Source organism: Condylura cristata, unplaced genomic scaffold (genome assembly GCF_000260355.1).
Source record: "Condylura cristata isolate star-nosed mole 26May11 unplaced genomic scaffold, ConCri1.0 scaffold00002, whole genome shotgun sequence".
Lineage (NCBI taxonomy): Eukaryota > Metazoa > Chordata > Mammalia > Eulipotyphla > Talpidae > Condylura > Condylura cristata.
The window spans coordinates 21476194-21487910 of record NW_004567103.1 but is presented as its reverse complement, the minus strand read 5'-3'; the positions used below and the strand labels follow the sequence as shown (position 1 = coordinate 21487910).

General features: G+C 40.5%; 1 protein-coding gene across 1 annotated transcript in view; it reads left to right on the top strand.

Moving 5' to 3' along the window:
- Nucleotides 1–6093: 6093 nt before the first annotated feature.
- The window catches only part of ZDBF2 (zinc finger, DBF-type containing 2), an 18774-nt gene continuing 13150 nt past the window's right edge, over nt 6094–11717 (top strand). The window contains exon 1 of the mRNA XM_012725289.1: nt 6094–6153. Coding sequence (XP_012580743.1) covers nt 6094–6153 — 60 coding nt within the window. The remainder of the gene's footprint in view (nt 6154–11717) is intronic.

Here is an 11717-nt window from a genome sequence, read left to right as displayed (position 1 = left end):
TGGGGCTTGCTCGCCGCGGGCCCCGGCGCCTTTTTCCCGAGGAGGTCGCGCAGCTCCAGCTCCGCTCCGCATGTCCTCGGCGTCTCCGCGCCCGGAGTCCCTTTCCGCGCCTCCTGCGGGAGCGGCCCGGCGGCGGCTGGCTGGGATCGAGGTGGCTGGGGTATCGGGCGGAGGTGGGGCGCGGGCTGCCTAGCCTTCAGTCGGGGCCCCTGAGCCGGAGGGTCCCCGGACGGGCCTGGGGTGGGGGGGGGGCAGTCTGCGCCGGGCCGCGTTTGGGGCTTTGTGGCCGCGGGAAGTTGCTGGGGCACCTGTGGGACCGAGATCGGGGCCACCTGTCTACAAACCCCCTTTCCGCACTGCCCGGCGCTGTGTCCAGCTGCCCCAGGCGTAGGCCTCTGGCGATTAGAATTTATGGTGGAAACACTAGATTTTTGTGTCAACAGTCATTTTACTGTCGTGCAACAGTTGTGTGTATCTGGTCAAATGACGCCGTCGCTATTACGTGTGTAGGAAGGCCTTTTCCCGCTCTTAACATCCGACGAGATGATTCTGCGCGTGGAAGAAGCGCGTGAGATATCTCGAGGATCGAGAACGTTTTTTAATCCGGATGGAACTGCAATTCACTTATTTTTACTGCAGTAGTTACATACTCAAAAACCAAACTCAGCCCACCGGAGAGAAAGTGTAGCAATCTCATCTTTAAGAGGGTCACTATGAACTAGTTGTTGTCTGTAAACACCCGTGCTACATAATGTGTCTTTTTAAAAAGTTAATGCTTTGAGAACTTTTTCTAAATTAGTGCATAAATATCTTTCCACTGCCCTCATGTTTACCCACTGATTTGAATTCCTAGCCTGAAAGCCAGAAGCATTCTCTGCTCCCCCTGTGCCAAATGCCAGCTTTAGTAAAGACTCATTAAAGATTTGACATGGAAATTAGCTGGATTCAGGGTTAATAACCATCTTCTAGAAAAATACTGTTTGCTCTGATTAATAATCGGAGGCAGCGTTTTTTCAAGTGTAGTTTTCTACCCATTAGTGAATTGCGAATTTAGCTAGCATATCTAGCATTTTGAAAAAATGAAATAAGATGGCATAGAAAGTACCAGAATCTAATGTGTGAGGAAGATATTATTTGGTGAACGTTTGTGGTGGGGCGTAAGCATGTGTTTCTTTGTTGTGATATAAAATGTATTCCTCTCCTTGGCCCTATGCAACAAATTCAAGGTATTGTTAGCACTGTTCTCAGAATTAAAATAATGGTATTAAATGAAGCATTAGTTTTACTCTTTGGATGTGAAATGTTTATTGTAGCAAATAGATTCTTAATTATATTTTCATGTAATACTAAATCGATGCTTACTTAGCATTCCTGAAAATACAGAGATTAAGTGTTTCATAGACGTTACAAAATCATATTACAAAATTAAGAATTTATACTGCTCAGATTGCCTAGGGTGAGATCCCAGCTTCACTGGCTACTGGTGTGTGAGCTGGTATTAAGATACTGCTCTTTTCTCAACCTCAGTTTCCTGACTTGTAAAGATCTGTATCTCAAAAAGCTATTTGGTATTTAGATGAGACAATAATGTATGTGAAACTGGTGGCTGGCCTACATTAAGTACTCGCCAAGTTAGCTATTATTATTTTATTAAGACTGAGTGCTGATATGCAGCATAATGCTAGCCATTAGAGTTGTAAATCAGCTTAAGGTGGATAATCCAAAAACACTGAGTGCTGAAAATTAGTTAATGTAAAGGAGGAGCCCCTTGTTGCTGCAGATTTAGGGAAGGAACAAAAACAAGATGGTCTTTTTGTATAATTTAGCCCACTGTTTTGTAATTGCTCCCCAACAGTTTTCCTTTTGCTAGGTAAATAATTTAAATTATTTTATTCAGTAAAGCTAGAGCTGCTCTACTGGTTTTTTTTTTTTTTTTTTAATTTAATAGTAAGTTAGTGCTTCTCTTGTCAGACAATTGAAAAGTATTTCCCATGGGGATTCTGGATTTTGTTAACGGTTTCAATACCACAGTGAGGGTGGCACACAGCAGCTCAGAACTCATTTCAACAGTGTTTATCTCTGTAACAGGTACAGATCACAGGTGTATAAGAAACCATCTGAAGAAAAAATAAAGCTATTTCTATTTGGAGACAGTTGTGCTGAATGAAGTGATCTCACGTAGTTGAAAGATCTGTTTGTTGCCCCTGGCTGGTTTATGCAACCTTAAATGTTACATAAACCAATGTAATGAGTGTCAGCACCCTCATTTTTAAGGGGACCATTGAAAAAGAAATTTAATATTTTAGAGTGAAAAAAAAAAGCCGGTGCAAAAAGTCTATAATTGGTTATGACAATGTAACAGGTTGGGGGAAGTCTTGAGGTAGATTTTAATACTGTTTTAAGTTTTGAAAATGTCTTAAGTTCTTCTTGGTTTAGAAAAATCAGAATGTCAAGCAGTTAAAAGGTACATTATGTATGCTTTATGGAAATATGAAAAAAAATTACTTGGAACTCTAGCCACGAAAAAACCCCAATGAAACATAAAACTCTAAATTGATCTTAAACATAGATGTTCACTGTTTTGAGTTAAATAAATATTAAGGTTATATGGATACTTTTTAAACATTAACTCACCAACTACTGAGTTTTTTCAGATAAATGGGGGCTTTTATCCTACACTGATAAAATACTATACAATCATAAAACACCCTGTTTAATTATTATTTATAATCATATAGATGCCTTTATTCTATATGGTTGAGAGACGAGGCAGTAGAATAGAATGTACAGTACAAAAACATGTTTAGAAGCAAGGTTTTTATTGGCTTTTATTTTATAATTGTACTATATGTATTACTTTTGTAACAAAAATCAATAAAAGTCATTTTTAAAGAAATAAATGTGTGTGTGTTCCTAATTTAAAGTGTGAAAATGAAATAAGTATTTGCTTTAAGGGATACTGAATCTGATTTGAGTGCTTTGGGTATTAATGAATTCTCCAGTATTCTTGGGAAATGGTGCTGAATATTTTAACAACTATATTCCTTACCCTGTGAAAACTCATTTGTGGATTAAAAACCATTGTTCAGAATTTTCTTAAGTACTGTTTAAATATACTTTTTCCAAAAACTTCCTCACCGCCTTAAGATAGGTCTCAATATATATGATAAATTCTCCTTTTTGCCCTAATGGATTAGAATTGAATCTATTTTTCCTGCTTTATTGCTCCTCAAATTCTCAAAACCTCAGATCCAACCAAATTTGTCAATTTATTATCTCCAAAATACTGTGCTTTCTTGCTTTTGTACTTTTGCTTGTTATTTGGAATTATCTTTTTCTGAACTTTGTGTAAGCAAATCCTACCTATTTTCCACCATCTGGTTTAAAAATCCTATGTACTTCAGCATCCCAGGCCACTTCAGCTAAAACTGAATTAGCACCTATTATTTTGGTTAGGCAGTTATAAAATTAAATTTTTTGCATGAATTTCCCATTGTTGTTCCATTTTATACTCCTTGAGGGCAAGAAAGCTTGTGTTATATACACTCTTTATTCCTTAAAGTTTCTAGCATAGAACCCTACACAGGATAGGTGCTTAATACTGATACACTGGAGTTACTGACTCTTTTGAGTACTAATAAAAAATTGAAAGTTGATATGGATAGATGATAAATGAATTGGCAGTATTTTTCATTAAAACCCAGAGTCACGAGGTAGTCGAGGATCCAAACTTAATTTCATATAGATATTTCTTTTAAAGGCTTCTCATGAAGGTCATTTTGAGTTTGATAGCATTGTTGTTACAAACCTTATTTTAAGAGGCACTGTTGCACTTCCCTTTTTTTTTTTTTTTTTAAACAGCGATTCTTAGAACCCAGAGATCTGAATTGCTTGGTGGGGGTTCTATGTTATACTCTTGTCTCATCTGTCTCAGAACATTTTAGGAGGCCATGTGGGATTCAATGAATTGCTGTATGTAAATTGCTTTATGTCCAATTTTTTTCTCCTATTATTGGAAACAATTGTGTCATTTTTTTAAACTTGGGGGTACTTATGTGGCCAATGGTAGACACTCGTGGGGCTTATCTTTTTAAAAATTGTTTTAATTTACAGATGTTTGCCAGGACTAAAAGCTGATGAAATACCTGACCATTTATGCTCAAGGTAAATGATTGTTTACTTTATAAAAATACCATGTACCAGTAGAACAGAATTTGTATAAGATGTCTTATCCAGTCAGCAAAGTAATAGAATCCCAGCCCCAAATAAATGATCACTTTAATAAAAATTTCCATTACTTTATAACAAATGATGACTTGTAATATTGGTTCAACCCATATTAAAATCACTTTGCAGAATTTTAAATGTCCATAATATGTATGTACCTGGCTCCTTGCCAGAGGTTTTCCTAGTTCAAGGTATGGTCCTACCATGTGAATTTTTAAAAATGCTAGCAGGTGCTTCTGATTCAGTAATTATTGTCACTACATACACATTAGCTATGTGTATGACACTGGAGGTAATGGAAATGGCAGGAGGTAATTCAATGAGAATTAAGGGCCACAGTAGAAGATCAAAAGGTATTTAAAGTATTTATATTTTGTGTTTATGTGTGATGTTAGAGCTATACTTTTATTGAAGGGATCTTTTAATTACATTTTAAATAACACACTAAAAAGGTTGTTAGGTGACTTTAAGGTAGGCTTAATTCTAGAGTTCTCACAGGCTGAAATTTACCTCATCTATATAATTTTGTATTCATAATGTTTTGTTTTATTTTGTTGCTTCAGGATAATACATGAAGTAGATTAATGGAAAAGATCAATTTTTAAGTAAGTAGTTTCTTACATATTTCTTATATCAGAGGCTGGTTTAGTTATTTTCCCCATAAGTGTGAGCAATCAGAAAATTTCTCATAATAAAAAAATCAGTAAGTGAATGTTCTGATAGTATTTCAATTTAAGGAAGCTTTTCTATTTGTTTTTAAGGGTGTGATTTCATTTCTTTTAACATTGATTTTAATGTATAAACTTTTTCCACTGCAGGATAAACTTACCAGAAGTAGTTATAACACATCATGGAATCATTCTGTTAATGTAGTTTCCAGCACACAAGAATATTTAAAATGTAGTTGCCAGCACACTAGAATATTTTAAAAACTTGATGGAATTATGATTTACAATTCTATTTCCACTGTAACAAAACACAGCAAGAAACTACATTGTATTAGAATTGTTACTTAAAATAATCATAAGCTACATATACTGTGTGGCAGTGAGTAAATTGTATATTAAAGTTATCTGGGGAATTAAAAACAATAAGAATGTGGGCTCTATTTTAGTTCTACGAATGCAGAATTTTGGGAGATGTATTAGATGTTTGGCCTGATGTGAGAAACTACACAGTTTGTGATATTTAAGGGCTATAGTTTTAGGGTGTAGAAATTTGGGAGCTGTTCTTTATTTGTAGAGAAAACTCATTGTACCAGTTGGAAAGCAGCCCCTTGTATTTATTTAGTATGTAATGAGAAATGTGATTAAAGGTAAATCAGTTACCTTGATTTTTAGCAATTTTATTGGATAAATGAGTGAAAAATCTTCCCTTTTTTTGGACTAAGCAGATAATACATTAGTATCTTTTCTTTCATGTCAATATTGGATATATATGACACTGAGAGTTTACATAATCTGATTTTGTACAGAAACATAATGGGAAAGTTAAGGGACCTCTTTAGTGGGTAGTACATACACTATACCAACAACTTAGAGTAAGTAGTTTGTGTTTACAAATTGAGTACTGTAGTCTCCAGAACTCAGTGAATTCCTAGCAGAAAAATGGTAGAACATTAATCATCTGTGCTTCCAGTATTGTTAATAAAATACACTGCCGTAGCCTTTCTCTACTCCTGACTTCCTGATTGATTCAGTAGCTCACAGCAGCATATTGTTATAATTATTGGAATTCAAGAATGAACTTCTGTTCTCTGATATTATCCTAGGCATTTTCCTCCTGTTAGTATGGAATTGCTGTGATTTTGTCACTTTTTTCCCCAGTTTGAGTATTGGATAGTCACCACCTGACTGGTTATTCAAGATGCAGAACAGACAAGGATACTGCAGCTACTGCTGTGTGCGCTATCATAGCCTGGAACAGGTAAGAGGGTCCTAATAGCACAGTCATACCTCAAGAGACCTAGTTGTGAATTTCTTTTTCTACTTATTTATTCACTCAGATGACAAGTCATATTAAGAATCCAGTAGTCAACAGGCACTGTAGACTCTAGGGGTGTGACCATAAACAAAATGCCTTTTCCCAAAACTTGTAGTGCAGTAGGCAGAAAAGTTCTGTGTATCTTATAACAATCTATCAGAATATGATAAATGTGATGAAAAAAAATGAGGGGAAGTGCAGTTTTAGATAGAGTGGCCAAGTAGGTTCAGGAAGTGACATTTGAGTTGAGAATTAAATGAGATATGGGAACTGGAGTTGCTTAGATCCAAGGGAAGAACTTCTCGGTAGAGGGAAGAGAGAACAAGGACAGAGAACTTGAGGCTGAAGGGTGCAAACCAAAAGCCAGGACAGTGGCTGCAGTGGAGGTGGATAGGGGGTAGTAAGTGATAAGTGAACAATTCAAAGAATTGATTCTGTAAACCATTATAGGGTAAGGGTAAGGACTTTGAAATTTATGCTTTTCTGCACAAAAGTCTCAAATTTTGCTACAGTTAAATTTAGTTTTTTTGGTTATTGGTATCATAAAAATTGCCTAATCCAAGGTTATGAAAATTTATGCTTGTTTTCCTCGAACAGTTTTATGGTATTAGTGCTTACACGTATGTCTTCGATTTATTTTGAATTAATTTTTCTATATGGTATGACTGAATTGCCTCTGAAAAGGTCTGTTTTCAGATATAATCACATATGGTTCCAGATTCAACATACACATTTGGGGGTGGGTGTAAAACTAAGTTTGTAACAATTACATTGACATTCAGCCAATTTTGCATTGCTGGGATGAATTCCACTTGGTCATGAAGTGTTATCCTTTTATATATTGCAGGATAGTTTTGCTACTATTTTATTTTTTTTAAAGATTCACATCTCTTCATAAAGTCTACTTTTTTTTATGTGATGTCTTTCTCTGATTTTGTTATCAGGGTAATAAAACATAATAGAAGGAGTAACATCCCCTTCTCTTTTTGAAAGCGTGTAAAGCATTGTATAAAGATATTTTGAAATACGGATTTATGGTACTAGTAGCTGTAGCTTTCTGACCATGATAGTTCATTTAGAGGAGTTTCAAGTTATACTTCAGGGCCTCAGGTGTGGAATTGTGGCATAGGTGCATAGTAATACAATGAAGCTCTGGTTCTACTAAATTTATCAAAAATGATGTTCATTTCCAATAGCCCATATAGTATTTTTGTAGTAAATTCTCACACATTCCAGCAATGGGAATGAGTTGAGGTCTCTCTCTCCCATTAATTTCTCAAGAAACAATTTCTGCAGATGTCAAACCATAGAAATAGGCAACAATATTGTAAGACAACAATCAAAATCAACAGTTTGTGTATCAGGCACTTAAAAAGTTTTATATAAATTTTAGAACACCAATGTTAACATTTATGCATATGCCAAAGTCGTACATTTCTCCCAGTGACCATGCTTCCCACTGGATTCCAATTAGCTGGGTAAATACCAAGTGGGTCAAATTCTTCTAATATCTTTACCCTGAGGGTAGGAAGAAACTTGGTGGAGTGTCCCAGGAGCTCTACTGAGATTCCATAAAATTTTTTTGATCAGTCAAAGGAAAGACCTCCAGATTTTTCCTTCAGCGTATCACAAGTGGCTGCCTACGATCTGGGAAGTTAGACTACATTTCTGGTGTTCACAGAGGGCTTTCATCATCAAATAGAATGTTTTCCAAAACAGACTTTCCTCAGTAGTAAGCAGATTCTTAGAATCTCATCTTCTACCAGCACTCAAACAAATTCAAGAACTAAATCACAAATATGCCCCAAACAAATAGTGTAGACAAAAATTCCCAGTAGCAAAATTCTTTCAAATTACCCAGATAAAAATTTTCTAATTTTTCAGATTTAGACCTTGTTAAACCCAAGTATTCTCCAAGAATCCACTAAGGTCATCAGCATCTACCAATTAATTATAGCTCAAGACTTCTTCCACCTTAGCATCCAGGCATAAAATATACTAGTCAAAACCATCACTGAGTCTTTGTTGTATTGCAAAATCCCTTGAGGCTGAGTAGTCACTTCAAAATCTGTCACTATCTTCAGAATTGCTAGTTGGATCTATAAACCAGCAGCGATCACAGACAAAAGTCCAGAGTCACAACTTACCACTATTTTTGGGAAAAATGTATTTATGCATATAAGTTCAGGGGTGTAGGCCAGCGGTACGAGTGGGAGAGGTGAGAGGATTCACCAGAGACAGAGTGGGGAGCAGAACAGGCAGGTTGACTGAAATACACTGCTGAGGGGAGCAGTGGGCAGGATAGGAGAGGTCTGCTGCGCCATGTGGGTCAGCTCCCTGGCTGGGGGATCAAACTTACCTCTCAGTGGCTGTGAATAGCTTCACAGTGCTGACACTTAACCCCTCGAGCCACCAGCGAGGCCCCTACCACCATCAGTTGTAACTGAAATTGCTTGTTTAGTACCAGAGAAGTCCACCATGAGGCTTCAAATGTCATTTTGGAGCCTATTCTGTTCCTACCTAGCCATGTGGTTTCAGCACCAGGCATCCTTGAGTAAGACTGCTTGCTATCACACAGAACCATTTCCACAAAGATCAAACTGTTAACAGGGAATACCCAAAAGGGGTGAGGGATTGATGGAGGATAAGGCTAGAGAGGTTGGAAAGGAAGCAGCAGGAGACCAGAAACCTGGCTCACCCATGAAACCAGCTGTAGGAACTAAAAATCCTTAGGCATCAAGGCACAGACCCAAGCAAACTGTCAGATGCTGTGAGTGTCATAGGGAGCCGCTGGAGGTAAAGATAGAAGACTGAGGGTCTTGTAGACTCTTTGGTCCCTTTCGAATTCTATATAGTTATCCAAAATCAACAGCGAACAGCTACTCCATGCCCTTTCCAAAGCAAAGCGCGTCTGCACTGGGGCGGGATAGCCATACTGTGCCCCTGGAGTGCTGCTTTTGGTCTCTTGTCTCCCTCCGCCGGGCAGCAGCCTCTTGCCTGCCCATGCCGTCTACCTGCCGGGCCTAGTCTGTACTGACCTCCTTCAGCAGACGCTGCTCTCAAGGCCACCCTCCTGGACCATGCAGGCCTTTCTTTAAGCAAATCTGCCCCTTCTACATGCAATTGTCCTTAATTCTCTCCCTTTTATAATAACCTGCCCTTTTGGGTATAACTAAAGTCTCTGTCTTGTGGAGAAACTCTCCTGGGAAAGTCACTGATGCCACTGAAGAGGGAGCTCTGGTGAAACTTCTCCCAGAGATAACCCAAATGTCACAGCAATTTCCCAGAGAAATCAGGCAGCACTGAGAGAGGTGGAGAGAGCGAGCCACAAGGGCGGCTCAGTGGGATAGCACCCCAAAGGCTGAGCCCTGAATTGCAGGAATGGTAAGGTATTACACAGTTGGTATGAGGATGCTTGTCATCCAGCTGTCACAGACTTTATTGTTTGGAAGGGAGCGACTACCGTGAGCAAGCGGCACAGGACTGGCACTGTAGGCTCCAGAACCCAAGCAGCAGATTTAGCAACTTCCTGCTTCACAGGAAACCCGTTTTCTGAACTCAACAACTCCAGAGACCTTCAAAAGCATACGTGGGTGGGATTCACGGAATAAGTAGAATATACTTGTTCAGAACCTCTGACCAAATGACTAGAAACAAAGGGCCTCCCTGGTGGCGCAAGGGGTTAAGCGTCAGCGCTATGAAGCAATCTGCGGCCACTGCCGCATGAGTTACATCCTCCGCCGGGGGCTGTCCAACATGGCGCAGCGGACCGCACCCTTCTCACCCGCTGCCTCCCTCTGCAGTGTATTTCAGTACATCTGCCTGTTCTGTTCCCCACTGTCTCTGGTGAATCCTCCCCCCCCCCACCTTCGACTTACACCCCAGCTGTTATACACATAAATGAATAAAATAAATTAAGAAAGTCAATAAACAGGTTCTGCCATTCCACCCATCAAGACAAAACATAAGACCTTTAAAGGAATTCAATACAATTAGTGTGCAAAACAGACAAGACAAGGCAAGTTTCCAAATCTAGCACCCAAAGTTACCCATCCCCTCGGCGGGTAAAAGTCCACCCAAGCAAGACTGGGCCAACGCAAGGTCTGAAATCCCGCCGCTGTGTGTCTAAAGCACCCTCCAGCGGGGACCCATAGGAAAGAGTCAGGAACAGTCAGACAAGTCTGGGAGGAAAAGAACAAAACCAAAATCAAGATCAACACCATAGTTAAACCTCCCCACGGTCTCACCCACATGCGTTTCAGCCCTCCCGGGCCAAGAAGCAAGTGCCGCTTCTTCATGGGTCTCCCTGCTCCATGTGCTCTTCTGGGTCTCCTGGATCTCCATGCTGCTTCTTCCCCAATCTCCTGCTCAGCTCCACCCTCCTTTGGGTGGGGCTTGGGACCTGGAACCTCCCCTTCCCCTGGGGATTATGCTATTAGAACGAAGAAATGTAAAATCTGTTAAGAATTTTATTTAATATTTCTTTTAAAAAAATTTATGTATACATGAACTGGGGTGCGCAGGGTGAAAGGATTCACCAAGGACAGAGTGGCGAACGGAACAGACAGATCTTCTGAATTACACTGTTGAGGGAGGGGCTAGCGGCAGAGACCGGAAAGGGCTATTGCGCCACGCGGGTCACCTCCCTGGTGGGTAATTGAACTCGGGCCACGGTGGCTGACGATAGTGTGAAAGCGTTGAGCTTCAAACTCTGTGCCAACAGGGAGGCTCTTAAAGAATTTTCTTAAGATGGAAATACAGAAATTAGAATTAAAATGGAGTCAAACAAATACCGTGTGTCCTTCTGTAAATTTTCATCATTAAATTGGGTCATTAATATGAACGGTGCTTTATTCTTATAAGAAAAGTTTTGTTTTTTTTTTAATTTTCTTACATTGTTGTTACTTTTTTGGACAAGTTAGAAAAGAGGAGGCCAAGAGGATCAGACTGAAGCAGGCTTTATTGAAAGTCCCCGAGGTGACCACTCTGTGAGAACAATAGTTGCACCCTGAAATGGGTCAGCGGGTCTTAATAGGGTCCCCAGAGGGTGGAGGACAGTGGAGGGCGGTGGGGGTCTGAGGGGGTCTGAGGGCGGCGGGTCCAGAGGTTGGGGGGTGCGTGGAGGGCCGCGAGGGTTGGATGGCGGTGGAGGGCAGCGGGATTGGGTGGAGGGCAGTGGAGTAGGAGGGTGGTGGGGGTTGGAGGGTGGGGGGCTTTGGAGGTTGGAGGGCGGCTGGGTCGGAGGGTTGAGGTTGGTGGGTCGAGGTTGGAGGGTATAGGGGTTGGGTGGAGGGCAGTGGATGTCGGAGGGGGTTGGATGGCGGTGGTGGGCAGTGGGGGTTGGGCACTGCGGGTTGGAGGGTGGGGTCGGGTGGCGGGCGATGAGGGTCGAGGGCAGAGGGTGTGGACGTGGGGTGAAGGGCACAGGGGTTGGAGCGTGGGGGTCAGGTGGAAGGCGGTGGGAGCCCGAGGGTTGGAGTCCAGTGGAGGGCGTGGGGGTCAGAGGG